Source organism: Salmo trutta, chromosome 28, assembly GCF_901001165.1.
Source record: "Salmo trutta chromosome 28, fSalTru1.1, whole genome shotgun sequence".
NCBI classification, from domain to species: Eukaryota; Metazoa; Chordata; class Actinopteri; order Salmoniformes; family Salmonidae; genus Salmo; species Salmo trutta.
In genome coordinates, this window is record NC_042984.1 from 22,330,469 (window position 1) to 22,358,149 (window position 27,681).

General features: G+C 44.6%; 1 protein-coding gene across 2 annotated transcripts in view; it reads left to right on the forward strand.

Moving 5' to 3' along the window:
* Window positions 1-27,681, forward strand: part of LOC115165806 (UHRF1-binding protein 1) — a 55,038-nt gene that overhangs the window by 10,169 nt on the left and 17,188 nt on the right. For both annotated transcript variants that reach the window (XM_029719195.1, XM_029719196.1), the window contains exons 2-9: window positions 16,043-16,205; window positions 17,954-17,992; window positions 18,170-18,261; window positions 18,431-18,620; window positions 21,596-21,736; window positions 21,955-22,125; window positions 26,692-26,875; window positions 27,219-27,305. In XM_029719195.1, the coding sequence (XP_029575055.1) occupies window positions 16,043-16,205; window positions 17,954-17,992; window positions 18,170-18,261; window positions 18,431-18,620; window positions 21,596-21,736; window positions 21,955-22,125; window positions 26,692-26,875; window positions 27,219-27,305 (1,067 nt within the window). The remainder of the gene's footprint in view (window positions 1-16,042; window positions 16,206-17,953; window positions 17,993-18,169; window positions 18,262-18,430; window positions 18,621-21,595; window positions 21,737-21,954; window positions 22,126-26,691; window positions 26,876-27,218; window positions 27,306-27,681) is intronic.

Below are 27,681 nucleotides of genomic sequence, written 5' to 3' on the forward strand. Positions count from 1 at the left end.
TCTTAGGCTGTTTAAAGGGGCATATACAGAATTGACATGAGCCAAGTGATTACTGAGCAATATATTTCAACCAATGGACGTTTAAAAGATAAGATAATTGACAATAAATAATTAAACCAACAAAAACTAAATTGAACCCAGTTCAGAACTATTGCCTTTTTGAGTGTATGTTGGAGATGGCATCCCTGTGGCATCCCTGTGGCACAGGGATGCCACATATGTTGGAGATGGCATCCCTGTGGCATCCCTTCATCCAATGCTTGTTGAATGGATGCACTGAAATGATCAGAAAACAAAAACAAGATACTGAAACATTTTATATTTTGGCATAGACTCGGGCTAATTTGCGGGTGGGTTTGGCTTTTGAAAAACTGGGTCAGCTGTTACAAAGTTACCTTGATGTTGCTATGCTTCTCACTGGAACTGGCATTCTTTATATACGTTTCAGCAAGGAAATAAAGTTTCTGCCTTGTATAAATGTGTGGCCACAGTATACAAGATTTTTTTCCAGCCAAGCCCTCAACACAATTGATTCAAACTAATCAACTCATTATGATATTCAACCTAGACTGGAGACTTCAAAAGAAATGCAACATAAAATTGAGTTATGCCTAATATGGAAATGTATATTATTTTTCCAAAATGAATAATTGTTAACTGACATCTCAAAGCCATGCATGCACAAAGCCTTGCCCTGGTGCACATTTCTCTGTCCTCAGTTTGATTAAATGCCTCAATCTGTCTTTTTGCCTTGTAACTGATGGCTTCTAGAAAGAGAGAAGGAACAACACATGATCAAGATGAGCTAGCTACTAGTTTACAGCAATGAAAGATTGAATTATTACAAAGAATGGGCTACATTTATGAGAATAATACATGCATTTGCTTACCTTATCAAGCTTGAAGACGATTCACTCAAAAGGGTTATGAGTGAGTGCACTATAAACATATTTCCAGGGTGTTGATGCATCCTCCTCCCAATACAACCTCTTTCAACACCATGGGTAGGGGAAGGGTATCCATCTGCAAAAGTGAAGCTTTGATGTCAAGTCAGCTCCTATTGTTGCTACCTTAGCTGTTGTGCTAGCTAATATGCTACTGAACAGTGACACTAGCATATTAACATGCATATTGGTATTAAAAGACAACAATGTATTCACCTAAAAATGTAAGTGTTTAGGGAAATCATTAGTTAGCTAGCTATTACATTAATTGCGCAAAAATATAATAGCTAATATCATGTCTAGATAAGCGCCAGCCAGTCAGTGACACAAACATATTGAAGCTGGTATCAACAAAATGTGTTTCTCTATCCCATAAAACATGACATTGCTAACTAGGCATCAATTAGCTAACACAATTTTAAAATGTCCGGTGAGTGTTTAACTTATTACAACTTTGGTAGGTAGCTAGCTAGATGGCTTGGTTTCCATTTTCCAACATGTTTTTCTAATCCCCTTGATTGGTCGTCAACGGTGACTGGTCTTGGAACTTATGTGTTCCCAAGAAACGGCTTCTGGTAAACTGTTTGCCGCAAGTGGCAATAAATATTGTTGCCACAGATTCAAATAGAATCGTGAGAGAATTCTTTGCTAGAAAAAAGACTCTGGGTGAACTGTTTGCCTCTAGTGGCAATAAATATTATGGTTGCCAAAGGCTTGTTGCAGATTCACCACTAGTGGCAAACATTTACAAACTACTGCCAACATTTTGTGGCACACTATTTCGTTTGCAGCAAGTTTGCCACAAACTTGGGGGAAGTTTGCCGCAACAAATTCATTTTTGTACAGGACAATATGTATTGCAATTCTCACGATTCTATATGTATTGCGATTTGATACTGTGATTTTCATTGCAATTTGATTTCAACATATTGTTCACCATAAGGCTCCTGAGTGGCGCAGTGGTCTAAGGCACTGCATCTCAGTGCTAGAGGCGTCACTATAGACGGCATTGATCGGGAGTCCCATAGGACGGTGCACAATTGGCCCAGCGTCGTCAGCGCTTGGGGAGGGTTTAGCTGGGGTAGGCCATCATTGTAAAATAACAATTTGTTCTTAACTGACTTGCCTAGTTAAATAAATTAAAGTCTGCTACAGAGAGACAAGAGAGAACAAGAGAAAACAAGTTTGATCGGTCAGGGAAATAAAAGTGCTGAAAACAAAGTAGCTCCCTATTTAAAAAGAAGATTGGAGTTTTGGTGAAGGTACAGGTACAGCCAATCAGTGCAAAAAATTATATTGCGATATTGTCAAAACAATACGATATATTGTCAAAAATAATATCCCGATATGTAACTATCGATTTCCCTCTCCCCATCACTACAAAAGTATTTGCTGCTGCTATGTTATTTTGAGAAGATGGTCCAATTGTTTGTCTTTTAGTTGTTGATGTCAGTGTGTCTAACTGTTTTCTCCCTGCCATACAGAGGAGCTGAAGCTGGGCATGCATCAGTATGGTGATTTGGGTATCAGACTTTCTGTGTAAGATTAGATTGGGGCAGGGGTATTCAAGTCCGGAGCCTGCTGGTTTTCTTATCTACCTGATAGGCTGCATCTCACTTACTGAAGCCATTACGCAGGCTTATGAAGTCACTTGTCTTTAAATGTAGTCTACAGCTGCACTCCTTTGAATGTTGAGTTATGTAAAAGCGTTAAGCTTTTATTTGCAGCAATATCGGTTTGTGCCTAAGTCTTTGACTGTTCTGGGTTTTTTAATGCCTGGCAAATTGGCAATCACTGTCAGTAAGGGCATGGTTTTTTGTGTTGAAATGTGATGAGCTCATTCAGCTGTATGGGGAAAAGGCTAAGACTGGAGAGTGTGGTGTTTTTGTTCATAAGACATTGGCCTATTTCCAGTGTGTCAGTTTGACACATTTTGGCTTTGCTCTGTTTGTCCGTTGTGGTGACTGTTGAATAAATGAGAAAGATTGCGTACTAGATGGGAGGAGGTGAATGAGCCAATTCGCAATGGCATTGAGAACATCTAGCCTCTGGATTGCATGCTGACAAATGTAACGCTTAAACATCCTTACCTTCTCTCTCCGTTATGGGACAGAATAAATAAGGATAATTGCAGGGCATGGTCTATTCATTGCTACTGCCAGGGCTTTGGTGATCATAGGACATTTTATTCAGACTTGTGTAGCTTAGTGATTTATTTAATCAAAGAAGCAACGTTGTTTTAGACTAGCTTATTTTTGTGGGGAAATCTCTTCTGTTCTCTTTGAATGCTCTTTTTGGGAGTGCATTAGTATGACCCATGGCCTGCATTGGGCTAATATATGACTGTTTTCTTCCCCCTCCTTGCATACACATTTATAATAAAGGCTTGTCAGAAAACATACCTCTCTTGGAGTGTTAACACCTCACAAAGAGACTACTGTGTGTAATAGTTAGCGTGGCTGGCTGTTTCAGTCCTGTAAGTGTGAGGAAGATGCAGATGCCATGTTTGAGCTTGTCTTTGGTCACTCAGTCCCATTATACCCACTCAGCAACTCACCTGCCTCTGGCTTCAAAACTCCCCTTCACTCCAGTAGCGTTGTTGATGTGGCCCTGCTTTGTTGGGAATTGCCAGGGACCTTACGATACAATATTATCATGATACTTTGGTGCCGATACAATATGTATTGCGATTCTCACGATTCTATACATATTGCGATTCAATTTTGCGATTTGATGTTCCAAACCAAGGTAACACGCACACCTTTAATCAACATATCAAATTGTGTGGAAAATATGTAATTTGGAGATTGTTTGCACATTGGGAAAATGTCGGCGAGACATTAGAATAAAATGTTGATGTCTGGCCGACGTATAAACGATGTAGAACTGCAGAATTTACAATGTAGGCATTCTACATACATCTGCAAGACGTCTTGACGATGAGCAACGCTGTCTTAACGGCATCTTCCAGATTAGTATCCTCGTGCTTATGTTGGGCAGACGTATGTGTGCTATCTGGGAACATATTGCTTATGTCTGCTGCGGAGAGAGGAGAGGACACTATTTGTTGGCCTAGCAGAGTGGAGGTCAACATCACTGCAGAATATTCTGTCATGTTCAATTTCACCCACTCAATCCCTTCCCTCTCTCACGCAATCTTGGTTCTTCCACTTGGCAGAATGACAATAGAACCAAATCACCAGGCTCACCCAAGCGCAGGACACGTCACTGCTAGAGACAGGCTCTGTGACTGAGATGACCAGGAGCTCAGGAGCCCTGTCTGTGCTCTGAATAACAGATAAGACTGGGAGATAACGTCTTGGCCTATTCTACCAAATCTAGGCCCTATGTTGTGGCAGAAGGCTGATGGAAATAGAACATTCCTCAGCAATCTTTCTTGTGTCTTCAAACCAAAGGATTATAAATATTTCCCTGGATTTTACATTGGGCCTGTGAGCGACAAGCGTCCAGGGAAACACTGAGATGTGCTGTAAAGCTTAACCCTCAGGGAGTCTTTGTGGTCTCCATGGGGTTTTCCGTCAGTCGCGCAGACAGCAGGAAAGAACTCTCCGGGAAAAAGAAAGGTGGAGGGGTATGTTTCATGATTAACAACTCATGGTGTGATTGTGGTAGCGTACTGGAACTCAAGTCCCTTTTGTTCTCCTGATCTGGAATACCTCACCATAAAATGCCGACCGCATTACCTCCCGAGATTATTTTTTGGTCATCGTCACTGCCGTGTATATTTCCCACAAGCCGACACTGCGAATGCTCAATGAACTACACTGCAAACTGGAAACCGCACATCTTGAGGTTGTATTTATTGAAGCTGGGACTTTAATAAAGTAAATCTGAGAAAAATGCTACTGAAATGCTATCTACACATCTCCTGCTTCACGTGCTACACTCTGGACCATTGCTCCTCTCCCTTCTAGAACAGCTACAAGGCTCTCCCCCACCCTCCCTTTAACAAATCGGATCGCGCCTCCATTCTGCTCCTTCCCCACCTATAGGCAGAAACTTAAGCAGGAAGCACCCGTGGTAAGGATTGTTCAACATTGGTCTAACCAATCAGAATCCATGCTTCAAGATTGTTTTGATCACGTGGACTGGGAAATATTCCGGTTCACCTCTGAGAATAGTATCGACGCATACACTGACTTTGTGACTGTTCATCGGGAAGTGCATAGAGGATGTTGTTCCCACTGTGACAATTAGAACTTATCCAATCCAAAAACCGTGGATAGATGTCAGCATTCGCACAAAACTAAAGGCACGAACCCCCACATTTAACCACAGCAAGGTGACTGGGAACATGGATGTGTACAGTAGGGTTGGGCGATATGGACAAAATAGCATATCACAATTTTTTTGAAGGTATTTTATGTTTTTGAATAATAAATGTTCTAAATATGGTTTCTGAGTATCTCATGACCCTAGGGTGGCAACACAAATTATAAGTGATTTCAATGGGGCTTTCTCCATTTATATTATTCAATCCAACTCTAAACAAAAATAATTTTCAGCATTTTCATAAATTTCTGCATTTCTTTCATTTTTATCATAACTTCCATACTGTGTCACGCAGCATGGTTTGGGCAAAAAAATCTAGGCGTAGTTAATTGGTGTTGGAATCATGGAAATATAATGCTTATTCTAATTCTATAGTTGGAATATAGTGGGCAGCACCTTGAATACATTGTTTGACATGACAACGAATGAATAAGCCAGTGAGGAATTATTGACAGGGTAGGAACCAAAGTGTTGGTCAGTGTTTCCAGGTGACCCTAATTAGATGTTACATTTCATGTTTTCTTACTTCATGTAGCTAGCAAGCTAACCAACATATTCATGCTTCGCCTATTCCTCTCTGACAAGATACCGTTGCACAAACATGCTTATATAGGCCTATACCAGCATTGGTACCAGGCAGTATAAGCTAACTAGCTACGTCTGCTCTGACTCTTAGTACATTTAGCCAGCTAACTAGCGATTGGCATTAGCGGCTAACACAAATTATTTTAGCAACACCTGGATAAAAAAAAGACAAACTATTAAACAGTAGTGTTCAGACTGTCACGTCTGCTCCCGCTCTTCCCTTCCCCTGGCACTTGAGGGAGCCAGATGACATTTCATCACACACTCCTGCCATCCATCACACACCTGCCTTCCCACGTCACACGCATTCAGCGTTATTGGACTCACCTGGACTCACTTATCTCATGTTTATTTCCTCCCCTATATTTGACAGTTCCCCAGCTCTGTTCCCCGCTGCGGCATTGATTGTTTTTTTTTGTCTTAGTTTCTGTTTGCTGACGCTGTGCTTGTCTTGTTATGTCCGTTATTTATTAAATGTTACTCCCCGTACCTGCTTCGTCTCTCTCCTACTCATGTAACACAGAAAATAAGATACACAAACTAATAGTGTAATTATAGAACACTTGTGGAAAGCAGCATGTCACCAACATTGTTGCATCATTTGATCTTGCAGAGTGAATGGCAAGAAAGTGCTTGTAACTCTGGTCGAGAAACTGCTCTCTCCTTGAGTGACGGGGCAAGGCTTGGTGTGGTTAGCGGCATGCAGGAGAAGGAGAGAGGACTCAAGTAGCAAACAAGTAAAATATAAAAAGACATTATACATGCCGGAGTTGCTTATCACATTTAACAAACCAAACATATACCATTATAGAAGGTAAAGTAAAAACTCCAACCGTTCTGTGCATAAATACCGGTGTATATAGTCAAATACGGTATAAAGCCCAGCCCTAGTCTACAAACTAGCAATGACCTCCATAAGGCAATCAGAGGCAAAACAACCGTAAGGGGACAAAGTGGAGTCACAATTCAATGGCTCAGACACGACGTACAGTGCATTCAGAAAGTATTCAGACCCCTTGACGTTACAGCCTTATTCTAAAATTGATTAAATTATACATTTTTCTCATCCATCTATGCACAATACCCCATAATGACCAAGGGAAAATAGGTTTTTAGAAATGTTTGCAAATGTATTAAAAAATAAACTGAAATACCTTATTTACATAAGTATTCAGAACCTTTGCTATGAGACTCGAATTGGAGCTCAGGTGCATCCTGTTTCTATTGATCATCCTTGAGATGTTTCTACAACTTGATCGGAGTCCACCTGTGGTAAATTCACTTCATTGGACCTGATTTGGAAAGGCACACACCTGTGTATATAAGGTCCCATAGTTGACAGTGCATGTCAGAGCAAAAACCAAGCCACTATGCAGAAATCGCTCTGCCATTTCCTGGTTGCTAAAATTGTAATATACTGCTCAAAAAAATAAAGGGAACACTTAAACAACACAATGTAACTCCAAGTCAATCACACTTCTGTGAAATCAAACTGTCCACTTAGGAAGCAACACTGATTGACAATAAACTTCACATGTTGTTGTGCAAATGGAATAGACAACAGGTGGAAGTTATAGGCAATTAGCAAGACACCCCCAATAAAGGAGTGGTTCTGCAGGTGGTAACCACAGACCACTTCTCAGTTCCTATGCTTCCTGGCTGATGTTTTGGTCACTTTTGAATGCTGGCGATGCTTTCACTCTAGTGGTAGCATGAGACGGAGTCTACAACCCACACAAGTGGCTCAGGTAGTGCAGCTCATCCAGGATGGCACATCAATGCGAGCTGTGGCAAGAAGGTTTGCTGTGTCTGTCAGCGTAGTGTCCAGAGCATGGAGGTGCTACCAGGAGACAGGCCAGTACATCAGGAGACGTGGAGGAGGCCGTAGGAGGGCAACAACCCAGCAGCAGGACCGCTACCTCCGCCTTTGTGCAAGGAGGAGCACTGCCAAAGCCCTGCAAAATGACCTCCAGCAGGCCACAAATGTGCATGTGTCTGCTCAAACGGTCAGAAACAGACTCCATGAGGGTGGTATGAGGGCCCGACGTCCACAGGTGGGGGTTGTGCTTACAGCCCAACACCGTGCAGGACGTTTGGCATTTGCCAGAGAACACCAAGATTGGCAAATTCGCCACTGGCACCCTGTGCTCTTCACAGATGAAAGCAGGTTCACACTGAGCACATGTGACAGACGTGACAGTCTGGAGACGCCGTGGAGAACGTTCTGCCTGCAACATCCTCCAGCATGACCGGTTTGGCTGTGGGTCAGTCATGGTGTGGGGTGGCATTTCTTTGGGGGGCCGCACAGCCCTCCATGTGCTCGCCAGAGGTAGCCTGACTGCCATTCGGTACCGAGATGAGATCCTCAGACCCCTTGTGAGACCATATGCTGGTGCGGTTGGCCCTGGGTTCCTCCTAATGCAAGACAATGCTAGACCTCATGTGGCTGGAGTGTGTCAGCAGTTCCTGCAAGAGGAAGGCATTGATGCTATGGACTGGCCCGCCCGTTCCCCAGACCTGAATCCAATTGAGCACATCTGGGACATCATGTCTCGCTCCATCCACCAACGCCACGTTGCACCACAGACTGTCCAGGAGTTGGCGGATGCTTTAGTCCAGGTCTGGGAGGAGATCCCTCAGGAGACCCTCCGCCACCTCATCAGGAGCATGCCCAGGCGTTGTAGGGAGGTCATACAGGCACGTGGAGGCCACACACACTACTGAGCCTCATTTTGACTTGTTTTAAGGACATTACATCAAAGTTGGATCAGCCTGTAGTGTGGTTTTCCACTTTAATTTTGAGTGTGACTCCAAATCCAGACCTCCATGGGTTGATAAATTGGATTTCCATTGATTATTTTTGTGTGATTTTGTTGTCAGCACATTCAACTCTGTAAAGAAAAAAGTATTTAAGAAGATTATTTCATTCATTCAGATCTAGGATGTGTTATTTTAGTGTTCCCTTTATTTTTTTGAGCAGTGTAGTTCGCCTAATTTCAGTTTACAGTTGAAGTCGGAAGTTTACATACACTTAGGTTGGAGTCATTAAAACTAGTTTTTCAACCACTCCACAAATTTCTTGTTAACAAACTATAGTTTTGGCAAGTCGGTTAGGACATCTACTTCATGCATGACAAGTAATTTTTCCAACAATTGTTTACAGACAGATTATTTCACTTATTTCACTGTATCACAATTCCAGTGGGTCAGAAGTTTACATACACTAAGTTGACAGTGCCTTTAAACAGCTTGGAAAATTCCAGAAAATTGTCATGACTTTAGAAGCTTCTGATTTGAGTCAATTGGAGGTGTACCTGTGGATGTATTTCAAGGCCTACCTTCAAACTCAGTATCTCTTTGCTTGACATCATGGGAAAATCTAAAGAAATCAGCCAAGACCTCAGAAAGAAATTGTAGACCTCCACAAGTCTGGTTCATCCTTGGGAGCAATTTTCAAACACCTGAAGGTACCACGTTCATCTGTACAAACAATAGTATGCAAGTATAAACACCATGGGACCACGCAGCCGTCATACCGCTCAAGAAGGAGACGCTTTCTGTCTCCTAGAGATGAACGTACTTTGGTACGAAAAGTGCAAATCAATGCCAGAACAACAGCAAAGGAGCTTGTGAAGATGCTGGAGGAAACAGGTACAAAAGTATCTATATCCACAGTAAAACGAGTCTTATATCGACATAACCTGAAAGGCTGCTCAGCAAGGAAGAAGCCACTGCTCCAAAACCACCATAAAAAAAGCCAGACTACAGTTTGCAACTGCACATGGGGACAAAGATCGTACTTTTTGGAGAAATGTCCTCTGGTCTGATGAAACAAAAATAGAACTGTTTGGCCATAATGACCATCGTTATGTTTGGAGGAAAAAGGGGGAGGCTTGCAAGCCGAAGAACATCATCCCAACCATGAAGCACAGGGGTGGCAGCATCATGTTGTGGGGGTGCTTTGCTGCAGGAGGGACTGGTGCACTTCACAAAATAGATGGCATTATGAGGTAGGAAAATTATGTGGCTATATTGAAGCAACATCTCAAGATATCAGTCAGGAAGTTAAAGCTTGGTCGCAAAGGGGTCTTCCAAATGGACAATGACCCCAAACATGCTTCCAAAGTTGGGGCAAAATGGCTTAAGGATAACAAAGTCAAATTTGTGGGCAGAACTGAAAAAACGTGTGCGAGCAAGGAGGCCTACAAACCTGACTCAGTTACATCAGCTCTGTCAGGAGGAATGGGCCATAATTCACCCAATTTATTGTGGGAAGCTTGTGGAAGGCTACCTGAAACATTTGACCCAAGTTAAACAATTTAAAGGCAATGCTACCAAATACTAATTGAGTGTATGTAAACTTCTGACCCACTGGGAATGTGATGAAAGAAATAAAAGCTGAAATAAATCATTCTCTCTACTATTATTCTGACATTTCACATTCTTAAAATAAAGTGGTGATCCTAAACTGACCTAAGGCAGGGAATTTTTTCTAGGATTAAATGTCAGGAATTGTGAAAGCTGAGTTTAAATGTATTTGGCTACGGTGTATGTAAACTTCCGACTTCAACTCTACTATATAGTATATGTGTAAAATTCATTTTTGATTTAGAATGGACCATTATCATGCAGCTGTATCGAAACAGGGGCAGCGGGAAAAAATACATGTCATCTATGCACTTAATTAGTGAAGAGAGGACGCTTTTCCCCGTATTTTTTTTTCATGCCAGCCAGATAGTCTATACTGCTGTTGTAAGTATAAGCAATGCGCTTAATATTAGGGAAGTAGAGAAATAAATATAGTAGGCCTAGCCTATAGAAAGCTGATGGGATCTTTATATTTTTATTAGCGGCCATCACTCTGTTTTCTCCCGCAATTACATAGCCTATGGAAATGTTGCGCAACCTGAGCTCACGGGCTCTCATGAAGTGTTTGATTAGATTTTCGATTACATTTGCATTGATGTCAGAGTGATTAGAGGGACGATAGAGTGCTGAATACCAGGCAGTTAACAAGTTTGGTAGGCTACTAATGACGAGCAGCAGCATCAGAGCTTGGAGAAGCCTAATTACTGTGACTAAACGGTCTTGTGGTATTTGACTGCCTTCATGACTCGTGACCACCGGTGTGGCGGTAATATGGTCACCGCAACAGTCTTTTCTTTCTGTATCCCAGTTGTTTGTTCTAAATGTTCAATACTGGCTGACAACGTTCTTATTCCTTGTTTTCTAGCTAGCCAACTATGGCTAACTTACAGTCACATCAAAAAGTGCAGCCAGAAAAACAGCTAAGTAGCTGCATTTGTTTAAGCTGTTTTCTAGAGACAATTATTTGGATACATCTATAACAATGAGCTAATGAAGTGTGATTTCGCCTGGCATAGAAAAATTGCTCACTCGTCAGGACACTGTTGTTCAGAGGAGCTAGCCAACAACACAGCTAACACAATTACTTCAAACTGAAGCTGGAAAGACTGCAAGCTAGATGCACTTCGTTTCGTTTACCTTTGTATATATTCATAAAAATGATGCCAGCTGATTCATGATTTCGACTGGTTGAGAAACGCTGCCTGCCTGTCTTGTCTCGCCCCGACACCTTCATTACTATGGGACAGCTGGAGATTTAATATGCATATTGAAACAATGTTGCAAATGTCAGAGACAGACAGCAAGGTTTATACAAATCTCCGCTGTTGAAACGAAATGTTAGTCTAAAAGAAATGTGAGATAATGTCTAGATGCTTTTTCTAGTGGAGATCAAGTGTATAACTTCCCTGGCTGGGCTAATGAGACAGTGGATTGCGCAGTTAGATGGAACAGAGTAAATAGGCATTTTAACATTATAGATGTAGCCGGTGGTAACTTGTGGAATAGACACCGGCTGGAATGCAGTTTTAACCAATCAGCATTCAGGATTAGACCCACCCTTTGTATAAATGTGTATATTCTGTATTCTAGTCATGGCTCATTCTATATAACTACTGCTATACACAACTACTCTATTCAGATACTGTCCATACTGCCTATGCACATCATTATGTATGTGTGTGTATACTCTATATGTATATACAGTGCCTTCGGAAAGTATTCAGAGCTCTTGACTTTTTCCACATTTTGTTACATTACAGCCTTATTTTATAATATAACAGTTAGGTTAAGTAAAACAATCCTCACAAATCTACAAACAATACCCCATAATGACAAAGCGAAAACAGGTTTTTAGAAGATTTATTACAAATAAAAAACAGAAATACCTTATTTACATAAGTATTGCTATGAGACTTGAAATTAAGCTCAGGTGCATCCTGTTTTCATTGATCATCCTTGAGATGTTTCTACAACTTGATTGGAGTCCACCTGTGGTAATTTCAATTGATTGGACATGATTTGGAAAGGCACACACCTTTGTATATAAGGTCCCACAGTTGACATTGCATGTCAGAGCAAAAACCAAGCCATGAGGTCAAAGAAATTGTCTGTAGAGCTCTGAGACAGGATTGTGTCGAGGTAGAGATCTGGGGAAGGGTATCAAAAAATGTCTGCATCATTGAAGGTCTCCAAGAACACAGTGGCCTCCATCGTTCTTAAATGGAAGAAGTTTGGAACCACCAAGACTCTTCCTAGAGCTGGCCGCCTGGCCAAACTGCAATCGAGGGAGAAGGGCTTTGGTCAGGGAGGTGACCATAAACCCAATGGTCACTCTGACAGAGCTTTAAAGTCTCTCTGTGGAGATGGGAGAATATTCCAGAAGGACACCTATCTCTGCAACACTCCACCAATCAGGCCTTTATGGTAGAGTGGCCAGATAGAAGCACTCCTCAGTAAAAGGTACATTACAGCCCGTTTGGAGTTTGCCAAAAGGCACCTAAAGGACTCTCAGACCATGAGAAACAAGATTCTCTGGTCTGATGAAACCAAGATTGAACTCTTTGTCTTGAATGCCAAGCGTCACGTCTGGAGGAAACCTGGCACCATCCTTACGGTGAAGCATGGTGGTGGTGCCATCATGCTGTGGAGATGTTTTTCAAAGGCACGGACTGAGAGACTAGTCAGGATCGAGGGAAAGATGAACGGAGCAAAGTACAGAGAGATACTTGATGAAAACCTGGTCCAGAGCGTTCAGGACCGCCGATTGGGGTGAAGTGAAACTTTCCAACGGGACAATGACCCTAAGCACACAGCCAAGACAATGCAGGAGTGGCTTCGGGACACGTCTCTGAATGTCCTAGAGAGGCCCAGCCAGAGCCCAGACTTGAACCAGATCGAACATCTCTGGAGAGACCTGAAAATAACTATGCAGCAACGCTCCCTTTCCAACCTGACAGAGCTTGAGAGGATCTGCTGAGAAGAATGGGAGAAACTCCCCTATTACAGGTGTGGCAAGCTTGTAGTGTCATACCGAAGAAGACTCGAGGCTGTAATCGCTGCCAAAAGTGCTTCTACAAAGTACTGAGTAAAGGGTCTGAATACTTATGTAAATGCTATATTTAATTTTTATGTTTTTAATAAATGTGCAAACATTTCTAAAAACCTGTTTTTGCTTTTTCATTATGGGGTATTGTGTGTAGATTGAGGGGGGAAAAACAATTTAATAAATGTTAGAATAAGACTAATGCTGGCCCATGTTGACACCAATGCTTCCCACAGTTGTGCCAAGTTGGCTGGATGTCCTTTGGGTGGTGAACCATTCTTTACACACACAGGGAATCTGTTGAGCGTGAAAAACCAGTGCGCCTGGCACCTACTACCATACCCCGTTCAAAGGCACTTACATTTTTTTGTCTTGACCATTCTCCCTCTAAATGGCACACATACACAAACCATGTCTCAATTGGCTCAAGGCTTAAAAATCCTTCTTTAAATTGTCTCCTCCCCTTCATCTACGCTGATTGAAGTGGATTTAACAAGTGACATCAGTAAGGAATCAGCTTTCATCTGGTCAGTCTGTCATGGAAAGAGCTGGTGTTCTTAATGTTTTGTATATTTAGTGTATATTTATATTCCGGACTCTGAAATTTCTCTTTCTGAAATTGCTCATTCTGATTTCTTAATACATTTTTACTTGTTGGATTATATGTATATTGTTTTGTATTAATGGATTTTTGGAGCTAGAAACAAAAGTATTTGGATGCAACGGCAATAACATCTGAAAATCTGTGTACGTGACCAATTAACTTTGATTTGATTTGGTGGACTTGATCCTTGTTGATGGACAAGGGAAGCTCAATTTGGTACGAATACAGCTCACTTTGGAACTAAAAACTTATTTCCCTTAGCATAGCCTATTTCATACTGTCTGGAAGATGGTTTGAAAATCAAGCCAGGCCATTATGGGTTGCATAAACCCTAGAAATGTTGTACCTCTTAAACCATGCTAATCCCCCCAAAATAGCTGTAGCCTAGTTTGAATTAGTACCATGATAGTCTGTGTGGTGTTCCAGACTACAGCCTATCATGGTTCAAATCCATGTCAATTCAGGAAGTACACTGAAATTCCAATTCCAATTCTCCTCAGTGCTTTTTCATTGGGAAAAATGTGATTTTGGTTTACTTTCTGAATTTAGGCTACCGTAATTGAAATGGAATTGACCCTAACCCTTCAGGCTATTCTTTATTATTTTCACCGCTCTTATAGGATAGAAATAGCATATTAAAATGCAAATGCATTATTGTTAAAAGGGTTGAATCCCCAGCTAGGACATGTTGGATGCTGTGTGAGCTGTTTTGAATGAGGAATGTCTTTTATTTTCTTCTCATTATTGAGCAGGGTTAGTGTACACATAAAAGCTACTGGGTGTGCAGGCTTTTGCCCAGCCCTGCTTTAAAGGCTGGAACAAAACCCTGCATACGCTGTAGGTCTTCAGGAGGAGGCTTGGGCTCCTCTCCCTGGTGAAGGTCTATTTTCAGACTTGGACATTTCATCATGGGGTGCTAAAGTGGTCTGTAGGAGTGTTGGGTGGAGTGAAAGTGCTCCCTCAGGGAGAGAGAGGGTCCAGGCTGTGTGCACTCAGTGGAACGAGGTTCTGAGTGCATAGGCCTAGTCATAGTGGAGTAGCTTTAATCTCATTACAGCAGCCTAGTCAATGACAGGCCAGTATTGCGACTGGGATAGAGATTGAGGTATGGTTGAGGGGTGGAGTGGTTCACCTGTTCACCTTATAGCTTAGCACTCATTAATGTGGGCTGGTTAACCTCGTATTTCACTGTTCTTTACAGCTGATGACTGGTAATAGTCAAGCTCCTTTACTGGAAGGCTAATTCAAATCTTGTTGGACTGAGGTTGATGCTCTACTCTATGATGGTATCTCAGCTTTTCAAATGAAGCCCTCTAGTTAAAGGAATTCTGAGACTTGCTACATACCAAAGGCAGCACTAGGCTACTAGAAAAGCCCCTGACAACATCATCTTGAACCAGTGTCTCACTTGTCTCAGTAGCATTACAATATGTTACCCAGACAGTGGACTGATGAGTCAGTCCAGCACTACAGTCAGACCTCTTGTGTATTGGCATTTAGCTCTGTCACCACCTGCCAAAGCCCAAGAAACACCAGCCTTTGTGTTGGAGTCTGAAATGTCAGGTTTTAGTTAGACTAATGAGTGTGGAGTAAAGGTCATAATTATCCAGTCATGGTGAGTGTGGTAGATTTGAACTATAAATGGTCTGTTTGTTGCCTCATCATCTTTTCAGAATACGTTACAGCTAGCCTATCCCTCACCACTGCTGTTTCACTGTGTGAGGTTTTGCTCTGGCAAATGACTCAGCAGTTCATTTTTAGCTCTAGTGGAGGGTAAGGTCAATGAAGCCAGATGGGGAAAGTCATATGGTGGGAATCTGGAAAAGACACGGTCTGTACTGCAGCCTGGGATTCAATTAGGCCTACAGCATGAAGCTCACAATTACATCTCACTGCCAGTATCTCTGCAAAAATCCAACCTTGGTCAGCCTAGCATCTAATTTTAACCTCATTTACACTGTCTCACATAGCCTCCGAACCCTCGTTAACCACACATGCATGACGTGTAAACTATTTTGGTGATCAGTCTGGTTTTTATGCCATGTTCTTATGCTATCTAAGTGACTCAAACATTATAACAAAATCAATGGGGGCTCCATGCTGACAGTTAGTACAGTATGTCTAGGTTTCATGGTAGAGTTAGTACCGTATGTCCAGGTTTTATGGTTTCTTGAACTTACCCCTCTCTCATTCCTTTGTATGAAGGTTCACCAAGAACCTGTCTCCAGACAAGATCAACCTGAGCACACTGAAGGGCGAGGGTCAGCTGTCCAACCTGGAGCTGGATGAGGAGGTGCTGCAGAACATGCTGGACCTGCCCACCTGGTTGGCTGTCACCCGGGTCTACTGCAACAAGGCTGCAATCAGGGTGAGACAACTGTGTTATTCTTTTTATTTTCTCTGCAACTCCCCAACGGGCTCGGGAGGCGAAGGTCCAGGTATGCGTACTCTGAAACATGACCCGCCAAACCGTGCTTCTTAAACCCGCCCGCTTAACCCGCCCGCTTAACCCGGAAGTCTGCCGCACCAATGTGTCGGAGGAATCACCGTTCAACTGCCGACCGAGGTCAGCCTGCAGGCACCTGGCCCGCCACAAGGAGTCGCTAGAGCACGATAAGCCAAGTAAAGCCCCCCGGCCAAACCTTCTCCTAACCCGGACAACGCTGGGCCAATTGTGCGCCGCCCTATGGGACTCCCGATCACAGCCGGTTGTGATACAGCTCGGGATCGAATCCGGGTCTGTAGTGACGCCTCTAGCACTGCGATACAGTGCCTTAGACCGCATGCGTCACTCAGGAGGCCCCAACTGTGTTATTCTTATAATAAACCATGTGTTTCCCCGATGGCAATGGCTGCGTACAGATAAGAAAGAGTGTTCCAGAATTATGTCACTGCATTAATTTAGTAGTTAAGGTCAGTATTTTTTCAGCAGCGGTGGAAAAGATAGTGTGGTGGGCAGCGTGGTAGTGGACGTGGCCAACTGCTCAGTCTCTGACCAAAGATTTTAAAGGCCCTCCTCTTTGCTGCAGACATTTTGCTGTTTCAAAGCACATTTCTGCAATTCTACACATTTTGCCATGGGGCGGAGAGAAAATGTCCCAGTTTTAAAGCTAGTTTCCTGTAATTCTACACATTCTGTCATGGGGCTGAGAGAAAAAAAATCTGTTTTAAAGCAAATTTCCTGCAATTCTATACATTTTGCCATGGCTTATGCCGTGTTCTTGTGCTATCTGAGTGTCTCAAACATTATAACAAAATCAGTGGGGGCTCCATGCCATAACATTTTGGGAATTTTAGATTCTCTCTGACTCCTAGTTTTTATTGGTGATTGTTAGTTCTCAAAGATGATCTTATTTAAAAAATATTTAGCTCTTTTATCATTTCTACATACTTTATATCTGGCTTTAGTTAAGTTTAATTGACAATGTTTTACCATCCCAATGTTTTTCATATTTCTTGGCGGCAACTATTTAGCAGCGAGGGCCCGCCACTGCTAAATTAATATAGGGGAAACACTTGGTCATATTTGCTGACCAATGGCAGATTAACATGAAAGCAGTAAAACGTATGGTGAGTGGTTTGACAAGACCATGTCATTGGGGTTTCATAGTGTAGCCTATAGCTACATCAATGAAAGCTGCAGAGGGCATAGGCTACACACACTGGCAGCACGGCAGAGATAAGCAGCATTACTGTCTAATAACACTAAGATCAGTGGACACATCTCCAGGCCTACTGCTAGCCTCAGATAACAGCGAGAGAGCAGCATGAGGGGGAAGGACACAAAAGGCCAGAGGCTAGCACAGCACCACACCGAAGCCCTGAATGACCTGCTCAACCTGTTGTTTAGAAAGATGTGGACTGCAGATCAGATTGGAAATTAGCTGGGTTGTCTTTGTATGGCCCAGATCAGATGTCCCCTTATTAATGTTTTATCTTCAAGATTACTAATTTGAAGCCAGTCTAGGTCGGGTATAAATCTACAAGAAGAGGTCTAAAAGCACTAGCCACTCTCTGTATCTTGTACACAGTGAATGATAAACAGTCCAGTAGAACAGTGCTGAGGAAAGTGTTTGTGCCATCCTGACTGGTCCCCTGCTGTTTTGTCTCCCTCAGATACAATGGACAAAGTTGAAGACCAGCCCCATCTGCCTGGTATGAATTCTGCCCTTTGTTCTATTCCTCCACGAGTTTCTGTCCCGCTCATTCTCCCTCTCTCTCTCCGTTTTATTTCTCCTGTTGTAAAGTGTATTGATTTACTATTGTAATACTGCATCCACCCCTGCTGTGCTGAACTATGGTAACTATGCACCCTTCTTCCAACTCCCGCAGTTCCTGGACAAGGTGGAGGTGGAGATGAGAACGTGTGAGGAGCCCCGTGCACCAAATGGCCCCTCCCCTATTGCCATCACTGCTGGCCAGAGGTAAGCCTTACCTTTTCTGTCTGTTTGAAACCTTTTGAGGGAAATTTGTGATAGATCCTATTTATTTTATACTATTATATACTGTATATAACTGTTGCTCTGGACAAATATAATTTACTGTAAACCCACTGTCATATTCTCATCTGTCTATTCTTGTGTCTTGCTGCAGTGAGTATGGCTTCGCTGAGAAGGTGGTGGAGGGTATGTCTGTCATCATCAACTCCATCACCATCAAGGTGCAGTCCCGTGCCTTCCACGCCTCCTTCGAGCTCTGGCAGCTCCAGGGTAACAGTCTCAACCCCAAATGGCAGAAGACTGACCTCCGCTACACCCGCATCACAGACCCCAAGAGAGGAGAGGTACACCCACAAAATTAAATGAACACTATTATTTATGCATACATCTACCCCGTGTTCAACTTCCTCACTGTCAAGCCACAGTATATATAGTACAGTTAGTACAGTATGTCCAGGTTTCATGGTACAGTATGTCCAGGTTTCATGGTACAGTATGTCCAGGTTTTTTTATATTTTTTTATTTCACCTTTATTTAACCAGGTAGGCTAGTTGAGAACAAGTTCTCATTTACAACTGCGACCTGGCCAAAATAAAGCGTAGCAATTCGACACATACAACAACACAGAGTTACACATGGAATAAACAAAACATAGTCAATAATACAGTAGAACAAAAGAAAACAAAAAGTCTATATACAGTGAGTGCAAATGAGGTAAGTTAAGTGCAAAGGAGCAAGATAAATAAATAAATACAGTATGGGGATGAGGTAGGTAGCTAGATGGGCTGTTTACAGATGGGCTATGTACAGGTGCTGTGATCTGTGAGCTGCTCTGACAGCTGGTGCTTAAAGCTATTGAGGGAGATATGAGTCTCCAGCTTCAGAGATTTTTGCAGTTCGTTCCAGTCATTGGCAACAGAGTACTGGAAGGAAAGACGACCAAAGGAGGAATTGGCTTTGGGGGGTGACCAGTGAAATATACCTGCAGGAGCGCGTGCTACAGGTGGGTGCTGCTATGGTGACCAGTGAGCTGAGATAAGGCGGGGCTTTACCTAGCAGAGACTTGTAGATAACCTGTAGCCAGTGGGTTTGACGACAAGTATGAAGCGAGGGCCAACCAATGAGAGCGTACAGGTCGCAATGGTGGGTAGTGTATGGGGCTTTGGTGACAAAACGGATGGCACTGTGATAGACTGCATCCAGTTTGTTGAGTAGAGTGTTGGAGGCTATTTTCTAGATGACATCACCGAAGTCGAGGATCGGTAGGATGGTCAGTTTTACGAGGGTATGTTTGGCAGCATTAGTGAAGGATGCTTTGTTGCGATTTAGGAAGCCGATTCTAGATTTAATTTTGGATTGGAGATGCTTAATGTGAACCTGGAAGGAGAGTTTACAGTCTAACCAGACACCCAGGTATTTGTAGTTGTCCACGTATTCTAAGTCAGAACCGTCCAGAGTAGTGATGCTGGACGGGCGAGCAGGTGCGGGCAGTGATCGATTGAATAGCATGCATTTAGTTTTACCTGCGTTTAAGAGCAGTTGGAGGCCATGGAAGGAGAGTTGTATGGCATTGAAGCTCGTCTGGAGGTTAGTTAACACAGTGTCCAAAGAGGGGCCAGAAGTATACAGAATGGTGTCGTCTGCGTAGAGGTGGATCAGAGAATCACCAGCAGCAAGAGCGACTTCATTGATGTATACAGAGAAGAGAGTCGGCCCGAGAATTGAACCCTGTGGCACCCCCATAGAGACTGCCAGAGCTCCGGACAACAGGCCCTCCGATTTGACACACTGAACTCTATCAGAGAAGTAGTTGGTAAGCCAGGCGAGGCAATCATTTGAGAAACCAAGGCTGTCAAGTCTGCCGATAAGAATGTGGTGATTGACAGAGTTGAAAGCCTTGGCCAGGTCGATGAATACAGCTGCACAGTAATGTCTCTTATCGATGGCGGTTATGATGACGTTTAGGACCTTGAGCGTGGCTGAGGTGCACCCATGACCAGCTCTGAAACCAGATTGCATAGCGGAGAAGGTACGGTGGGATTCGAAATGGTCGGTAATCTGTTTGTTAACTTGGCTTTCGAAGACCTTAGAAAGACAGGGTAGGATAGATATAGGTCTGTAGCAGTTTGGGTCTAGAGTGTCCAGATTGTACTCTACCATGAAATCTGGACATACTGTACTAACTGTACCATGAAATCTGGACATACTGTACTAACTGTACCATGAAACCTGGACATACTGTACCATGAAACCTGGACATACTGTACTAACTGTATCATGAAACCTGGACATACTGTACTAACTGTCCCATGAAACCTGGCCATACTGTACCATGAAACCTGGACATACTGTACTAACTGTATCATGAAACCTGGACATACTGTACTAACTGTACCATGAAACCTGGACATACTGTTCTAACTGTACCATGAAACCTGGACATACTGTACTAACTGTATCATGAAACCTGGCCATACTGTACCATGAAACCTGGACATACTGTACTAACTGTATCATGAAACCTGGACATACTGTACTAACTGTATCATGAAACCTGGACATACTGTACTAACTCTACCATGAAACCTGGACATACTGTACTAACTCTACCATGAAACCTGGCGATACTGTACTAACTCTACCATGAAACCTGGACATACTGTACCATGAAACCTGGACATACTGTACTAACTCTACCATGAAACCTGGCGATACTGTACTAACTCTACCATGAAACCTGGACATACTGTACCATGAAACCTGGACATACTGTACTAACTGTATCATGAAACCTGGCCATACTGTACCATGAAACCTGGCCATACTGTACTAACTGTATCATGAAACCTTTCATGGTACAGTTAGTACAGTATGTCCAGGTTTCATGGTAGAGTTAGTACAGTATGTCCAGGTTTCATGGTACAGTTAGTACTGTATCTCCAGGTTTCATGGTAGTTAGTACAGTATCTCCAGGTTTCATGGTAGAGTTAGTACAGTATGTCCAGGTTTCATGGTAGAGTTAGTACACTATGTCCAGCCTACAGAGTCACTGTATTTGTTTTTCAGGCCAGCAATAAATCACTTAATTACGCCAATTGTTCAGCGTTTTATTAGACATGATTTCCATCCCCTCTAATTGAGATCAGGAAATGCGTCTGCGTTATCCTTAGAAATTACCTCATTTACATGGTCTCCCTGTTTTTCTCGTAAAGAGACTTTTAGGCCAGTGTACTTGTAGCTCGTCCCATACACTGGTTTCCTAATATGTATATACGTGTGTCTGTGTCTTTGTCTGTGTATGTTTTGTGCAACTCCCCAGGTTTTGACGTTTAAGGAGATCAACTGGCAGAGTCTGCGTATAGAGGCTGATGCCATAGAGAGTGAGGACCAGGACCTGGGCAGTATCCCACTACGCCTCATTACCAACCAGGGACGCATCCGCATCGCCCTGAAGCGCAGGGTAAGACTGGGCCATGGGTGGGCCAGGGAGGGTGAGGTTTACTTGATGTGACTTTTCTTTCTTTTTTTTTTACCATGTTACACTTTCTTTCTCACATGCAACTGTTCTCAAGGTGCTTCAGAGTAAATAAACACACTGTCATTGTATGAATGTAAAATGGCTTCCTCTGTAACATGATGGCTAACTAGGTTTCTCCTCTGTCTTTAATCATATCCCAGGTGAAGGACTGTAATGTACTGGCCTCTAAGCTGCTCTTCATTTTGGACGACCTGCTGTGGGTGCTGACGGACTCTCAGCTCAAAGCTGTCATCCACTACGCCAAGTCCCTGAGTGAGGCCATGGAGAAGTCTGCCCAGCAGAGGAAAAATATGGCTGCAGAGTCCCTACAGGTACCGTCCTCCCGCCTTCCTTTTATATGTGTTAACAACAGCACAGAGTCTGCAGCCTGCACTTATTTTGTACTGCAGTTCTATGTCAAATCTAGCTATATTCAGTGGCGACCCGTCTTTCAGGGTAGGTGGGGCAGAGCCCAACCTGTTTTGAGCCCTGCATATTTAGCTAAAACAAGTAAAACATATGGCTATCTGCGAGCGCTATCTGTTGGCTAATCATTGGCTATCTGCAAGCGTCGCAAAACAATCACGATTTTGCTGCCTGCTCCAAATCGCCCTGCCTGCTCCAAATCAGAATTCCAAGTTGGGAACTCTGGCCTCTTTCTAGAGCTCCGACCTGAACATCACTGACGTTATGATTCAACCTTGTTATTTTTTTCTTTGTTCCCAGTTGTCTTGAAAGCACCATAAATCCAGAGAATGCCAGACTTGGATGACAAATTTGGGGGGGGAGAGTTTGGGGGATTCCACCCGGAGGGACAGATCCCGGGTGGATAGCCATACCTTCTTCCCTTGACGATACCGGGGAGCCGGTATCAACAATCCACTTGTCATCGATACCTGGAGGTGGTCTTGAGGAGGGCCGACCGGGCTGCTCGGGGAAGAGACGGGGGCTGATACCCCAGGGAACATTCAAAAGGGCGATAGGCCCGTGGCAGAGCAGAGAAGGGTGTTGCGTGCGTATTCTACCCACACAAGCTGCTGGCTCCAGGTTGTGGGGTTGGCGGAGACCAGGCAGTGCAGAGTTGTCTCAAGGTCCTGGTTGGCTATCTCCGACTGGCCATTGGACTGGGTGGAACCCAGAGGACAGGCTGGCTGACGACCCAATGACGGTGCAGAACGCCTTCTGGAACTGGGATGAGAACTGAGGACCCCGGACGGAGATCATTGTCCCCTGGGCCGTCTCCTTGGCCGAGGGTTTTTGTGGATAGGAACGAAGTGGGTGTCCTTGAAAAACCGGTCGACCACAGTCAGGATGGCAACGTTTGGCCTTAGATGGGGGGGAGAGCCGTGACGAAATCCAGGGATATGTGGGACTAAGGAGGGTGAGGGACAGGCAGAGGTTGCAGAAGGCCAACCGGAGCTTGATGAGGAGTCTTGTTCTGAGCACACACTGTGCAAGCGGCGGCAAATGCGGAGACGTCAGGGACCATGGTGGGCCACCAAAAGTGTCGTCGCACAAATGCTAGGCTCTGGCGGGAACCTGGGTGGCAGGCCAGTCTGGAGGACTGGAGCAGACCGCGTCAGTCTGGAGGACCGCGGAGCGGACCGCGTCAGGCACGAACATCCGGTTATCGGAACCCCCCCAGCTGAGTGACATTGCCAGGCATGAGGTGGGAAGGATGGTCTCGTGCTCCGGGGTAATAGCCGTGGGGCTTTTACAGCGAGACAGTGCATCCGGCTTGACATTCTTGGATCCCGGCCGATATGAGAGGGAGAAGTTGAACCGTGTGAACAGCAGAGCCCATCTATCTTGCCTGGAGTTGAGGCGTTTGTCAGTGCGGAGATACTCCAGATTTTTGTGGTCGGTCCATATGATGAACGGCAGTTCCACCCCTTCCAGCCAGTGCTTCCATTCCTTTAACACCAGCTTCACTGCGAGAAGCTCACGATTTCCCACATCATAGTTTTTCTCCGTGGCGGTGAGGCGATGGGAGAAGAAGGCGCAGGGATGTAACTTCAGGCCCAGGGCAGAATGCTGGGACAGGACCGCCCCCACTCCTACATCCGACGCATCGGCCTCCACCACAAACTGACAGGAAGGGTCAGGATGAACCAGGATGGGAGCAGTGGTGAAGCGATGTTTGAGGTCCCGGAACGCCTGGTCAGCAGCAGGGGACCATGTGAACGAAACCTTGGGAGAAGTGAGTGCTGACGGGGCAAGTCAGGGTGCTGTAACCCTGGATGAAGCGGCAATAGAAGTTGGCAAACCCCAGGAAACGTTGCAGCTGCACCCTGGACGAATGCTGGGGACAATCCACCACCACTCTCACCTTCCCGGGATCCATCTGGACACTCCCAGCGGAGAGGATGTACCCCAGAAAGGGGATGGTGAAGTGATGGAACTCTCACTTCTCTGCCTTGATAAACAGCTGGTTCTCCAGTAGGTGTTGAAGAACCTGTCGGACATGGAGCACACGTTCTTGGGGGAGCGGGACAAGACGAGGATGTAATCATTGTAGACGAAGACGAACCGGTTCAACATGTCGCGGAGAACATCATTTACCAGAACCTGGAACACTGTAGGGGCGTTGGTGAGGCCAAATGGCATGACCAAATACTCGTAGTGGCCGCTGGCTGTGTTGAAGGCGGTCTTGTACTCATTCTCCTCCTGTATCTGCTCCAGGTGGTAGGCGTTCCGTAGATCCAGCTTGGAAAACACGGTGGGCCCCTGGAGCAGTTCGAGGCCGATGAGATGAGTGGTAGTGGGTAGCGGTTCTTCACCATTATGTCATTGAGTCCCGGGTAGTCGATGCACAGGCACAGAGAGGACAAAGGACGTATAAATCCTGCAGCTAGGGAGTCCCCAATGTAGGTGTCCATAGCCTTGGTCTCCGGTCCCGACAGCGAGTACAGTCGTCCCCGGGGCGGAGTGGTGCTAGGTAGAAGGTCAATCCCGCAGTCATATAGTCGGTGCGGCAGAAGCGAAGTGACCCGGGCCTTGTTGAACACCTCCCGAAGGTCCTCGTACTCTACGGGAATGGTGGAGAGGTCCAGTGCACCTTCCAAGCCCCCAGGAAGACGTCCCGGGGCAGGTTGCGCTGACTTCAGACACTGGACGTGGTAGAATGGACTCTAGCCCATGATGGCACCAGTAGATGAGGGGATTGTGTCGCTGGAGCCAGGAGAATCCCAATTCCACGGGAATCTGAGGAGACTTGATGAGCAGGAATTGAATATTCTTGCTATGATTCCCTGACACCCGTAGGTTGATGGGAGTGGTAATGAGTGACCCGGCCTATAGAGCGCCCATCCAGCGCTCTAACATCCATGGGAGTGGAGAGGGGCTGAGTGGGGATGTTCAGTTCGGAAGCCAGGGTAGCGTCCAAAAAACTCGTCGGCCCCAGAGTCAATGAGGACCCGGAGAGTTTTAGACTGGCTTCCCCACAGCAGAATGCCATGAAGAAGGGTGCGAGCAAGGGAAGCGGGAAAGTTCTCCATATGACCCACCAAAGTACTCATTCCTACCAGTGAGCCTGATCTCTTTAAAGGACAAGAGGACACAAAAGTACTGTAATACTGACAACTCTTAATGTAAATCCTGCATTGCCGTTCCGCTGGCGATAGCCCAGCTCTACCTAGTTGCGTCAGCTCGGGAAGCGGTGACTCAGCCTTCTCCAACGAATCTGGGGGAAGGTTGGGAGGCCTCGGGTTCTCTCGGCAACGGGATCATCGGAGACTTCCGGGACAACTCGGAGGCAAGGTGGAATCCCTGGACGTGCGAGTGAAGTCCAATTTCCTCTCCCTCCGTCATTCCTGTGGTCGTCCATCGATTTGGATGGTCAAAGCGATGAGGGAATCGATATCCGTAGGTAACTCCCGAGCAGCAAGCTCGTCCTTGACCACCTCCGAGACGCTGTGCAGGAACATATCAAACAGTGCTTCCTGGTTCCAAGCACTTTCCGCTGCGAATGTGTGAAAATCCACCGCATAGTCAGACACACTGCAGGAGTCTGCCGAAGCTGGATTAGCTCCCGGGCAGCTTCTCTCCCGGAGAATGGGGCGTATAAAACATTCTTCACCTCTCCCACGAACCCCTCCTCGCAATGCATGTAACCCCAAACTGTTCACACCCCATTTGTTAGAGTAAATAAAACAATTTATGATACCTGAGTGACTCAACAAATTCAATGGGGGCCCTCTTGGGGTCGAGGCCCTTTATCAGGATAAAGGTAAGACCCAGATGCAGACCATGTCGAAGGTACAGGACGGCTGACAGGCTCAGGGGCAGGCAGAGTGGTCAGGCGGGCGGGCTCAGGGTCAGGACAGGCAAGGGTCAAAACCAGGAGGACGAGAAAAGAAAGACTAGGAAAAGCAGGAGCTGATACAAAAAACACTGGTTGACTTGACAAACAAGACGAACTGGCAACAGACAAACAGAGAACACCTGTATAAATACACAGGGGATAATGGGGAAGATGGGTGACACCTGGAGGGGGGTGGAGACAATCACAAAGACAGGTGAAACAGATCAGGGTGTGACACCCTTGGGCACATAATCTGGCCATGGTAATTAGAAGATTTAGATTGCTGGTTATTATATTTTACCTACAAAGCTAACATGAGCTAGTTGATCAACTGGACATTTATGACAGGTTATAAGTAGCTCCCTCAGTTCTGTCAGGGAATGACAAACTGCCCATGCATTACCACATTTCAAACTCTAACTACTCTCAACATCAGTAGCCTAAGGTAAAAGCATGACTAATTTCTAAAATTTGTCGGGACCCATGGTCCGTATTGACCCCGTTCTGGGTCTGCCTGTTGAGTATTGCTGGTCTAGATATTATAATAGTCTTTGTGATAGTTAAGAGATAATAATGGTATGATTTTGTGTTACAGACTGCACCCCCATCCCCTGGTATCCACAATCTATGGACAGACCCATCACCCCCTCCCAGCGTTGGTGTACCCAGTACCCTGGACCAGTACTTTGATCAACACGACGTCAAAGAGTCCTCCTACCACACCTTCATCTCTCGTCTAGACCTGCACATATGCAACGACAGCTCCTCAGCAGACCCCGGTTAGTCCCACAGACTATCCCACAGACACCCCAAAAATGTCAGTGCACAGAATTAGCCTATAACAAAGGCCAAATAGGGGGGTGCTTATTTTTTCCCTGTTTCACACATGTACAAGTGTGTAACCTGTACAAGTGTGTGGTACGAAATGGAAATTAGTTTTTGCATATCCTACTCCCCCTGAGACACCCTCGGAGAGTATGACCTTTTCTGCCTGAAGAGATCCAATCTATACTTTCTGGTTTTCCTAATACTCTTTAATTAAAACAATTAGGATCTTGATGGTGGAACTTAGTTGTCAGAGGTGAACAAAGCTTTTGACCTCTGACCTCTTATGTCACACAGATGAGCCTCCACCTCCAGGCTCCCAGGGTGCAATGCAGTTGACCTTCCGCAAGCTGGGTTTTGACTACTACCCCATCCACCGGCCTGGTGAGTGTACTTCAGTGTTTCCGCTGCAGTCATTTATATATTGCGCTGCGCTACAGCAAAATAATATGAAACATGAAAAAATATTTCTGCCGATTAATTAGGGCCGATTTTCAAGTTTTCATAACAATCGGTAATCGGCCTTTTTGGGCGCCATTACATTGCAATCCACGAGGAGACTGCGTGGCAGGCTGACCACCTGTTATGCGAGTGCAGCATCAAAAGGACCTTGTGGCTGCAAGGAGCCAAGGTAAGTTGCTAGCTAGCATTAAACGTATCTTATAAAAAACAATCTATCTTCACATAATCACTAGTTAACTACACACGGTTGATATTACTAAGCTAACTAGCTTGCATATAATCAATGCGGTGCCTGTTA